The sequence below is a fragment of the Macrobrachium nipponense genome, chromosome 31 (assembly GCF_015104395.2).
Source record: "Macrobrachium nipponense isolate FS-2020 chromosome 31, ASM1510439v2, whole genome shotgun sequence".
Taxonomy (NCBI): Eukaryota; Metazoa; Arthropoda; class Malacostraca; order Decapoda; family Palaemonidae; genus Macrobrachium; species Macrobrachium nipponense.
In genome coordinates, this window is record NC_061093.1 from 42,653,347 (window position 1) to 42,664,933 (window position 11,587).

Genomic DNA, 11,587 nt, shown 5'->3' on the forward strand with positions numbered 1-11,587 from the left:
TTCTGAATGTTTTCAGTGATAAAAATTATGAATATTCTGACCTTTTTCTCACCATATATTCAGTTTGGTGTCCTCAGTGACTTAACAACATTTATTGCAGGATAATGCACGTTGCTATTGCAAAAGTAATGTGCAAGGTTATTCATGCGAGAATTGCGTCTCTGGATCTTACAACCTTGAAGAGAGCAATCCAGATGGCTGCACCAAGTGCTTCTGTTTTGGCAAGACAGATTCTTGTTCCTCATCTGATATGTACTGGACGAAATTCAGTGTAAGTAAATTTGGTCTCTTATACTTCCACTTCACAGTAGTTTTTTACCGTGTACTAACAGAAGAATGTGGTTTGAGATGTTAGCCACATTCATCAGAACAAATTATTGTGTGAGGATCAAAATGCTAAAATATGTAAATATACACAGATGTACACATATATATACATATACATACGTACATATATATTGTGAATTTATGCAAAATTTGAACATAGAATATTTTAAAATGCTCAAATCTCTCTGTACACTACATAACATTCATGTTAACAATATACAGTGTATACTTGTACATTTGTCTGTTTACATTTAAGTTTTGGCTGTCATAGGCAAGATTTTTAAGATGCCCAGTATCAGTTAGAACAATCTCTCATAAAATTAAGTAAACATGATTTTATAGTACTTGACATGGAAAAAAGTTATATTTGTTATGAGAATGATATTCATGACTGCCCCATGTCTGTGTAAACCTGTCATTAGATCTTTTCAGTACATTGCAAACATGGATTTTTTAATGATATTGGAAATGATATATATATATAATATAATATTTATATTATATAATATATATATATATATAGATATAATATATATATACATATATATATATATGATATATATATATTATATATAATATATATATATAATATATTATTTCCAATATCATTAAAAAACTCCACGTTCACAATGTAGGAAAGATGTAATGTCATGCATAATATATATATATATATATATATATATATATATATATATATATATATATATAAAGATAAATGCCACGAAGGAAAAATAAAGGACTTTTAAGTCGAAAGATCTTGCAGACTCCTTCGTTTATTTTTCCTTCGTGGCATTTATCTTTATTTATGGATTTATCACGTTCCTAACTTTCGTGATTCAGTTATACACACACACACACACACACACACACACACACACACACACACACATATATATATATATATATATATATATATATATATATATATATATTATATTATATATATATATATATATATATATTATGCATGCTTGAATCAATGTATGCAAATTTGAACATGTGCACACACATTATGCACTCATAAATATATATATTATGTATATATATACATTTACATAGATGCATATTTATGTATGTGAGTGTATCTGAAGGACATTTGCAATGATACGAATTTTGTCTCCACTTCCTCAAATGTACAGGTAGAGGACATGTCTGAATTTAGAGTGGTAGTCTTGGAGCAATATCTTGCATACAAAGGACTGCAATCATCACTGGACAGCTCCCTATTATTTTCAACAATAAGTCAGCTACCAGAATATTCAGTAGACTCTGTGGAGCAAGAATTGGGTGATCTTGATGTGGAGTTCCCCGAATCGTCTGCATATTTCAGTTTACCACTTGATTACTTAGGAAACAGGCTTACATCTTATGGTGGCTATTTGACATACTCTCTTTATTACCAAGTGGAAACGTCTGATGGTAAGTGAAATGGCTACTACCATTTGTTTAACAACTTATGTTGCTATATTATTAGGCAGTCCCCGGGTTACGACGTTCCAAGGTTAAGGCGCTTCTCAATTATATTCATCAGACGTCAAAAATGCAAAATAATCATATAGTTGAAGGTGTTTTTGATGAAAAATGCAATAAGAATGCAATTTACTTAGTTTTCAATGCACCCAAAGCATTAAAAGTAAGGTTTTCTTAGGATTTTCCATGATGTTTCGTCATAACCCGGGGACTGCCTATAAGTATGTATGAAAATTTTTCTGTGTAGGAGAAGAAACTACTCGTTTCTGGATGCCTGAAGGGTTCAGGTACGAAGAGCTAATTTATAGTAGACAGAAGTACTTCTTATGACTGCAAGGTATCCTGTCATTCCCCTCATAGTTCATTCTTTGCTCAGCTTACCCAATGGGTTGATAGCTGTTGTGTCCTCTCATTTCCTAGTTGTCTTCGTTTTTAATCCATTGCAAAGTTAGTTTAGTTTTTATACTAGAGCCATGAGTGCATATAGTGACGAATATGATATAAATAGTTTATTTTATATTTATTTTTGTTACTTATTCTTGGCATCACTTGAGCTGACCGGGTTATAAAAAAAAAAGGTATAGATTCCAGTAACGTTCTTTTGGGGCATCTTTCTTCAATCCAGACATGAAGAGGCCACAGTACTAGTTTGATTACCACTGATAAATTTAAAATAACTTCGTGGTGTGAGTGTAATTTCCATGAAGCAACTCAAGAATTCTCTATCTATATTGTCTAGCTCATTGTTCCTTTTTGGGGGTAGATGGTAAAACATTTAGTATTTTATTTTCAATAAAGTCTACATGTGTTGCTGCAGATTTATCTAAGATAAGGTGTCTGAGTAACAAAAAAAATTATAAGATGTATTATTTGACCACATAAAATAAGATGTAATTCATGAATAAAAAGTTATACTAGTTATACTATCTATTCAGAGGATTGTTAGTAGATAATGATTAATCCTTTTTATAGGTATAGAATTGGAGAGTCCAGATGTCTTTTTACAAGGCAACAATATCATCGCCCAGTATTTCCTGGACGAACAACCAGAAAACAGGGAGCCTTTCAATGTCTCCATTCGCCTAACAGAACATAATTTCAGAACGCTGTCAGGTAAGCTGTTCGGAACGTTTCTGAAATTGCTTTCCAATAAAAAATTAGTTACGAAATGGATGTTAACAGACTCAGTATCCATGGCAAGTAAGATTAATTGTCTGTGTTGCAATTCAAGTCGTGCAAATGAGATTAATTGTCTGTGTTGAAATTAAAGTAGTGCATTCAGTTTTACAAAATTATAACTGAAATATCGATAAGCTTATGAAAAACTAAGAATGGAGTGGAATATATATAAATATCTATATATATATATATATATATATATATATATATATATAAAAGTCATATCACATTACCGTGATTCATATACATATATCGAGCTACAAATGTCCTTTAATATCTAATTCGCTCTACCTCGGAATTAATATATTTCCATATTAATTCCGAGGTAGAGCGAATTAGATATTAAAGGACATTTGTAGCTCGATATATATATAATATATATATATATATATATATATATATATATATATATATATGTATATATATATATATATATAGGGGAAAAGGGGCCCATAAAAACGCCAAAATATAGAGAGAAAAATACTATATTTCAGAGACTGCTGTCTCCCTCTTCAGGTAGACGAACTTTTCTCATTCATCTACCTGAAGAGGGAGACAGCAGTCTCTGAAATATAGGATTTTTCTCTCTATATTTTGACGTTTTTATGGGCCCTTTTATTAGATATATATATACAGTACAGCTAAAGATGTACTTACATAGAATTATTTTTCAGGGGCCTCATTAAAAAGAGACCAATTTATGACCATGTTACTCAATCTGGAGGGTATCTACATTCGAGCAAACTACTGGACCAACACCACATTCTCAAGGTACTGTGCCTGAACGAGATGTAAACGCCTGAAAATGTGATTCTCATGAGTCGTGGATGTGTAAAGCTATGCAGTGTTTGTTTATATTAACTTTTTTTAGTGTCCTTTATAATGTTCAGTTTTAAAAACAGCTTTCATTATGATTATTTCCAGTTTAGTGCCAGCTATTTTACTTATAAAGTAAAGGCAGAATTATTTTGTTATCCAACTATGATGACTTTTCATGTAGGGAAGTAAATACATTTATTTTAAAATGTTCTTGTAAAGAGAGTGTACCAAATATTTTATAAAGATGAAATATTAGAAACAAATCATTTGATGATTGTTTAAGTCTGTGTACGAAAATTTGCAAGAGGGAAAAGTCAATGAGAGGAATTTAAGTTAAGCTATCTGTAGTACCATTCAACTGCCTAAATTCTATATACAATTCAATTCATGGTAACATTTCAATATTTATGTACTGGATTTTCCAACTAAACTGTTGAAGTTTAGTTGCTATGATACATGTGTTAGTTTTGTTGCGGGCTTTACGTTTTCGGGACATTGATATAGTTTGAACATAGTATTTAGGCCACAGGCCAAGCACTGTGACCTATGAAGTCATTCAGCGCTGAAACGGAAATTGACAAAAAAGGTTTGGAGGGCGTAACGGGAGGAAAACCTCGCAGTTGCACTATAAATGAATTGTTAGGGGAGGGTGGAAAGTAAGATAGAAGAAAGAGAATATGAAAGGAGGTACAGTAAAAGTAATGAAAGGGGTGGCAGCTAGAGGCTGAAGGGCACGCTGCAAAGAAGCTTAAGTAATGCCTAGAGTGCACCACATGAGGGTGCACTGACGGCACTAAACCCTCTACGGGGACATTGATATAGTCAATGAAGAAATTAACACTTGAATATGTGGTACAGTGTAAACTTAGATGTTAAACTCTGCTGTTTTCCAGATTATCCGACGTATTCCAGGATGCGCCAACCGTAAACTGACGCTTGGATGTTAAACTTTGTCTCTTTTCCAGATTGTCCGACGTATTCCTGGATGCCCCAACCGTAAACTGACACTTGGATGTTAGACTTTGTCTGTTTTCCAGATTATCCGACGTATTCCAGGATGCCCCAACCGTAAACTGACGCTTGGATGTTAAACTTTGTCTGTTTTCCAGATTGTCCGACGTGTTCCAGGACGCACCAACCGTAAACTGACGCTTGGATGTTAAACTTTGTCTGTTTTCCAGATTGTCCGACGTATTCCTGGATGCCCCAACCGTAAACTGGCCTGGGAGAGGTGCTCACCCAGCATTATCTGTGGAGCTTTGTCAGTGCCCAGTTAATTATGAAGGTACGCTGCTTTTTTTCAGTTAATATACTTGCGTCCTCCTGACATGACCATAAATTAGCATGGCCAGGCTCTGGACTCAAAAATAATTTTAGCTCTCCAGTGTATGTAGGAAATATAATTCGTATTTTTGCTGTTGTATGCCTTATTCTTTTTTCATTTTTAATACTAATTAAGACTAAAACTTAATGATGAAAGCATATTCGTAAATTTCGCTTACATACAGTCATTTGTTCAGTTACTAAGGAAAGTATGGATTCTTATGTGCGTTGTTTTAGAAATAAAAATACCAGCGCACAAAAGTCACTAATACAATTGGGGTTTTACAAAAGAGTCAGATTTCTAACCTCTGGTGGTGGTATATGTAAAGATTTAAATTCGACAGGCTCCAAAATGCCAAAGGGCTCCAATAGAGAAAGTAACCCCATAGAATCAAATGTAGCTTAAAGAGTAAAATGTGCACCAAGAGAAATAAAATGGACGTGAAAATATGAAGTGAGACTGAAGTGAGCTTCATTAATAATAATGGATTTGCAGCTGGTTTTAATACGAAGTTCCAGCCATTGAACTACATGGTTAAGAAGATCATTCCAAAATTAAGTCACAACTGGAACGAAATAGACTATTATGTAATCGGTTCGTGGTTCGGAAGTCACGTAAAGCCGTTGGTCCCGTTGCTGAATAACCACTGGTTCCATGCAACGTAAAAACACCATACAAACAAACAAACAAATAAAATTCACAAAAGAGAAGGCAAAACTGTTTGAATGAAGTGCATGTCCAGTAGTACTATGTGATGGATCATATAGTCTAGGGGCTCTTAATGATGATCATCAGTTAATTCTTGTAATATATATTATTCTTGTATTATATATATTATATTTCCTCTTCATGAGATATTCCATGTTCAAGTCTCCAGAACAGAATTTTGACCTACAGGCACGTCTTGCGAGAGGTGTGCGGATGGGTACTACCGTGCCCAGAGGGGCCCGTATGGCGGTTATTGTGTGCCCTGTCAGTGTAATGGTCATTCAAATACCTGCGACAAAGAGACAGGAAAATGTATCGTAAGTGACTTCATACACTCCTCGTTATTTTTGTTGCTATTAGTATTTAACGAATTACGTCCATTGGAAATTTAACCATGAAGAAAATTCGAACTTTGATGGCATTTTTCTTTGTTTTTCAATACTTTTTTTGTGTTTAAGTTCGTAATTATAATTCTGATTGGCTTTATTTCTTATGTATCGGTCTAGAGACTACTGTCTATAGTATCTATATGAAAAAGAGATAGGGCAGATCACGCCATCAGCAACTAATCAAGTAAAATTCTGAACAGTGGTTGGCAATCGAAAAAAATAGAACACCAATTCTTACATACATACATACGACTATGTACATGTATATATATATAGATGGATAAATAGATAGATATATAAGAGTTTTCCCGTTTTCCTCGCAGAATTGCCGGCACAATACAGTTGGTGACTACTGTGAACTGTGTGGTCCGGGCTACCACGGCAAAGCAACACAGGGGACTCCATATGACTGTCTGATCTGTGCCTGTCCACTTCCATCCATTACAAACAAGTAAGTTGTCTCATTTCGTTCTACTTTAGAGAAGCGCCTAAGTGGCGTGATCGGTATGGTCTTGGCCTGCCACCTCAGTGGTATTCCATTGAGGTGTGAGAGATGTGTATTTCTGGTGATAGAAGTTCACTCTCGACGTGGTTCGGAAGTCACGTAAAGCCGTTGGTCCCGTTGCTGAATAACCACTGGTTCCATGCAACGTAAAAACACCACACAAACAAACAATACTTTAGAGAAAAATTCTGAAATGAAAACATCAGAATAGCGATTAAAGCATGATGGATTATTCTACTGATTGTTACTAACGTGTATTGTCTTTCTTGCAGCTTTGCAGAAAGTTGCGATGTCACTGAAGATGGCGTATCCATCCAGTGCAACTGCAGGCCAGGGTACGTTGGGCGCCACTGTGAAAGGTGTGCTTCAGGGTATTATGGTCGACCTGAGACACTGGGTACGTCATTTTTCTCAGAAGGTTTTGTGCTTTTCCTACTTGTCTAGTTTTATCTTCAGCGTGCACTCGTGCACGACGTAATCTGTCTCATGTGGTAAACGTATGATATTTTGTCCAAGGTCTAGAGAATTCTCTAGACCTTGATTTTGTCATTGCTGAAGATGACAACTTCCAGCCATTAGAACACCTTTTTTCAGCCATGTTATTCATTTTGCTATTGCAGGCGAAAGCTGCCAACCTTGTGAGTGCAATGGCAACATAGACGCCAACGACCCTTACGCCTGTGACGACATCAGCGGCCGATGCTTAAGCTGCCTAAACAATACCTTTGGAAATTTGTGTGAGAGGTGCGCTCCTGGATTCTACGGTGATGCCATTGAGGAGAAGAACTGCGAAAGTAAGTTAGACAGCATAATTTGTTTTTTTTTTAGTTTGTTTCCTTCCTCATGAGACGCCTTTCTTAAAAAAAATAATTTGGTCTGATTTCTCTTGGACTGCTTTCCGATAGCCATTCTCTGATGGCCTTTGCGTCAGTTCCTGAGGTCATTTGCAAATCATCAGACTTTCTTATTTTAGAGGGATTTGGCGCTATTTTATCGGCTTCTGATTATAAGGCCATTATAGTTTGCTCATTTACCTTCTGGCCATGTGGAGGTTATGCTTCCTTGTAATTAGACTTACTAATTTATTCATTATACCATTATGTATTTCATTCATAATGAATTATCTGGGTATCACTGTTCCCTCATCTTATGGTTGACACTTCTTTAATCAAACAGTGAAATTATCATAAAATCTGTCCATCAGTCATTCAGCTTTTGCTGTTATTCAGTCATAATTTATGCTCCTCATTAGCTTTCATGGCCAGGATTTTGTGCAGGCATTTTTTTTTCATATAGAACTGTTTTTATACATTGGATTGTGAGTGTCTTAGCACTGGTATGGGTTCCTAATGCACTAAAGTTTATTATTCTTAGAGTGAAATAATACTAAACGCCACTACTTTCCGACAAGCTTTTTGGCAACCGAGCAATTGATAGGATGATTTTTTCTTTTTTTTTTATGATCGAAAATGGAATCGTTATCATATGCTCGAATCCTACTGGTAACGAAGCACCTACCGTTTTTAATTACCCTTTGGGTGTAAGTTATTCCATATAGTATAACTACGTTGCCGAAGATGGTAGTTAATCCTAATCGGAAAAGGTACACTCTCAGGATTAACTTCTAAGTTAATAATGGGAATGGAGACATATGACATAATATCGAGCCATTAGCGTTTACTTAAAAGTGACTTCGTTTTGAAGTTATGGTTGATATATATATATATATATATATATATATATATATATAAACATACACACACACACATACACACACATATATATATATATATAGCGAATACCACAGGAAAATGATAGGCAGAAATCCAAGCGCTTTCGACTTTACAAAAACAATGTCTTAGTAAAGACGAAAGCGCTTGGATTTCTGCCTTATCATTTTCCTGTGGTATTCGCGTATTTAATGAAGTCTTGTGCAACTACTGTGATTTTTTAAGCATATATATACATATATATGTAATATATATGTATATATATATATATATATATATATATATATATATATTTATATAACACGTAAGTTTAATTAAACTTTGTATTGAACCGTTTGAAAATAAAATGTGCAACAGGACCCAAATATGGATTGATTTTTGTGTTTTGCTGTTGCACGTAATACGATAGAGAATCTCTTTTTTTTACTGTGATGCGCGGGCACTTCGGTTAATCATGTATACACGAGGAAATGGCAGTGCCGCTAATAAATGAATAAATAAAAATAATCACCAAATTATCACTCCTCCCTGAAAAGTCTGGATGACCTAATGAAAATATGGCAACAGTGCTAATCGCCTTCGAGGCTCAACTAATTGTTCTCATGCGTCGCTATTATCAGTTTAAAAGAAGAAATGTTCACATCTTGTTCAAATAAACAATAGCATCCAGACTTTCCTACCTCCAAGCGTTCTTCGTTAATGGCATACAAGAAATAGCTTCAAATCTAACAAACTGCATAATTTTTAGCATGTTTAGCTGCTATGGTATTGGTAACACTGAACGATATATGATTTTCCCGCCGTACTCAGCGTCTTGTAAATAAACTGACGACAGCAAATGTTAGCAAACCTGGAGAATGGCTAAATAATTGCGAACATAAAAAAAGTAATTTCCACGGAACAACGCTTATTATTACTGGATAAATATTACTAGATTGTTTATAAATAAAAAGTTTTCTTCCAGAGGATGTCGTGTAATTTTTTAATAAATTTTTTTCTATTTATTATTTATTTTTTTTCCTTATCAGTACGTGTGATATCTTTTTTTTCTGTATTTCTCTATTAACCTTCTCTCACACCATATTCTGAGTAATAATAATAATAATAATAATAATAATAATAGGTTCAAATCTTTGCCGAATCAGATTGTTGTTACCTATTATTACGGTAAATTAAATCCGATATTGAGTGCCATTTGAGGTTTAATATTTCGTGAATATAAGAGAGTCACACGCGCATAAGTGAATAAAAATCCATATACATAGATATAAAATCATCAATTACTGAGGTAGGGCGAGACAGGAGAAGCATAAACGGTATTTATAGGTCTGGCATCACGGGCTGGGCGCCATCGGTGTAAGGCTATATTTGTGTATATGTGGGACGGGAGGCCCTTAATGCTGTTATCATACCTTTATTTCTTTATTTATTTATTTATTTATTTATTTATTTATTTATTTATTTACATATTGAAACGTTGGTTTCTCTGGTTTGATTTCTTTTAGTAATTATATGTTTATGAAATTCAAAATTTCTTGTGTACTTAATAGCCACAGTGATAATGACGAGGGTAGGGTAATTCTAATAGTTCCTTTTTAAACAAAGATATTGCAAGAAGTGAGACTAGTTTTTTTGGTGAACCGTGAAGGCCTCGTGTCGAAATTTCTTTATAAGAAATTATTCACACTATATATATTTATATATATATATATATGTGACGGTAACTTACTTTCTTTGCACAGATCTAAGGTAACGTGTGCCGTGGAGGCAGTACTTTGGGGAATTAGGTAAAGGGGTTCTGTTAGGATGAGAAATTAATTGATATGTTTCTTTGCATTAAGTTTATTCTTCGTTAGGGGTTCTTACACCTGTTTTCCACCTTCTGAGTTACTGGGCTCTTGGACTGATAAAACTTAATTGGCACTTGTTGCAATTACGAGTCTATAGGCACGAGGGAAATTTACTGAGTATTGATTGTCACTTTCACTGTCTTTGATTGCTTCGCACACCACACTTTTGCACCTGTTCCCCTTTTTTCTCTGCTCCCTTTTCTGCCTGCTCTCTCTCTGTCTCGCCCTTTTGTTCAGTTGAAATCTCCTTAGCCCCGCCTTTGGATTTTTGGATCTGACTGGGTGTGGCATTTTCTGAAAGACTTTTTGTGTCTTAGTTTGGCTATTAACTTCATACGAGACCGCCTTCCTGTCAGGTCTTCTACAGTAATTCGTAGGCTTTGAATTTGTATACGCCTCCTTCTTCATGTCCTGGCTTCTTAGGGGCGTATCCCTTGGTAACCTCATAGGTCATTCGTTGATACCCCTTTTGGGCTGTCTTATGACCAACACTCATGGCTTTTGATTCGTCGATACTAGAGGCCTACCTTTGGGAGGGTGGAGCTTTTAAGAATTTGGTACTTCCCTCTTTCTAACAACGGGTCATAGAATTCCTTTTTAACGTATGCCAGATGGCTCTCTCTGACCTGTTCACGAAGGGAACGGCGATTAGTCATAGGCGCTAATGAGAGTAGTTTCCAATTTCTCGAATATGCCTGAGCGATAATCCTTCGTCGCCCATAATCTCTTGTTGGTCACTAATCGCTGGTACGGACAGAGGCTTTTTGGGGGAGATGAAAACCAGATGTCTAATGCTAAAAGCCTAATGTTTGGAGTAACAAAATCCTTTCGCTAAGAAAAATCATTATCGTATCCCTTTTCCTTGTGAAAATCTTTTTCTTCTCTTATTATCCGTTTCGTGCCCTTTTTCTTAAGTATTATTAAGTTGATTGCCTATTTTGTAATAACGACACTGTGCCACACTATTACATATATATATATATATATATATATATATATATATATATATATATATATATATATATATGCTTGTCATTGCAAAGCCTACTATCCGAGGGGAAGAACGGGAAAAAATCCTTCTCATTTGGTCTCCAGATTAGTAGGACAAGCTTATTATCCCAAAAGCGTAAGGAAATTGAAAGGTGAGGGATATACTATATATGCATGTGGTAAAAAGAGACTGTTTTTAACGAAGAATTTACTCCACATCTATATTTATATATATACATATATATATATATATATATATATATATATGTATATATATGTATGCATATATTATACAA

The 11,587-nt window shown here is 34.7% G+C and overlaps 1 protein-coding gene across 4 annotated transcripts in view; it reads left to right on the forward strand.

Annotated features, from left to right (window-relative positions):
- The window catches only part of LOC135206917 (laminin subunit alpha-like), an 82,416-nt gene that overhangs the window by 33,156 nt on the left and 37,673 nt on the right, over nucleotides 1–11,587 (forward strand). For all 4 annotated transcript variants that reach the window (XM_064238408.1, XM_064238409.1, XM_064238410.1 and 1 more), the window contains exons 21-29: nucleotides 101–271; nucleotides 1,467–1,746; nucleotides 2,770–2,910; nucleotides 3,651–3,747; nucleotides 4,977–5,080; nucleotides 6,017–6,144; nucleotides 6,540–6,667; nucleotides 6,994–7,118; nucleotides 7,342–7,515. In XM_064238408.1, coding sequence (XP_064094478.1) covers nucleotides 101–271; nucleotides 1,467–1,746; nucleotides 2,770–2,910; nucleotides 3,651–3,747; nucleotides 4,977–5,080; nucleotides 6,017–6,144; nucleotides 6,540–6,667; nucleotides 6,994–7,118; nucleotides 7,342–7,515 — 1,348 coding nt within the window. The remainder of the gene's footprint in view (nucleotides 1–100; nucleotides 272–1,466; nucleotides 1,747–2,769; nucleotides 2,911–3,650; nucleotides 3,748–4,976; nucleotides 5,081–6,016; nucleotides 6,145–6,539; nucleotides 6,668–6,993; nucleotides 7,119–7,341; nucleotides 7,516–11,587) is intronic.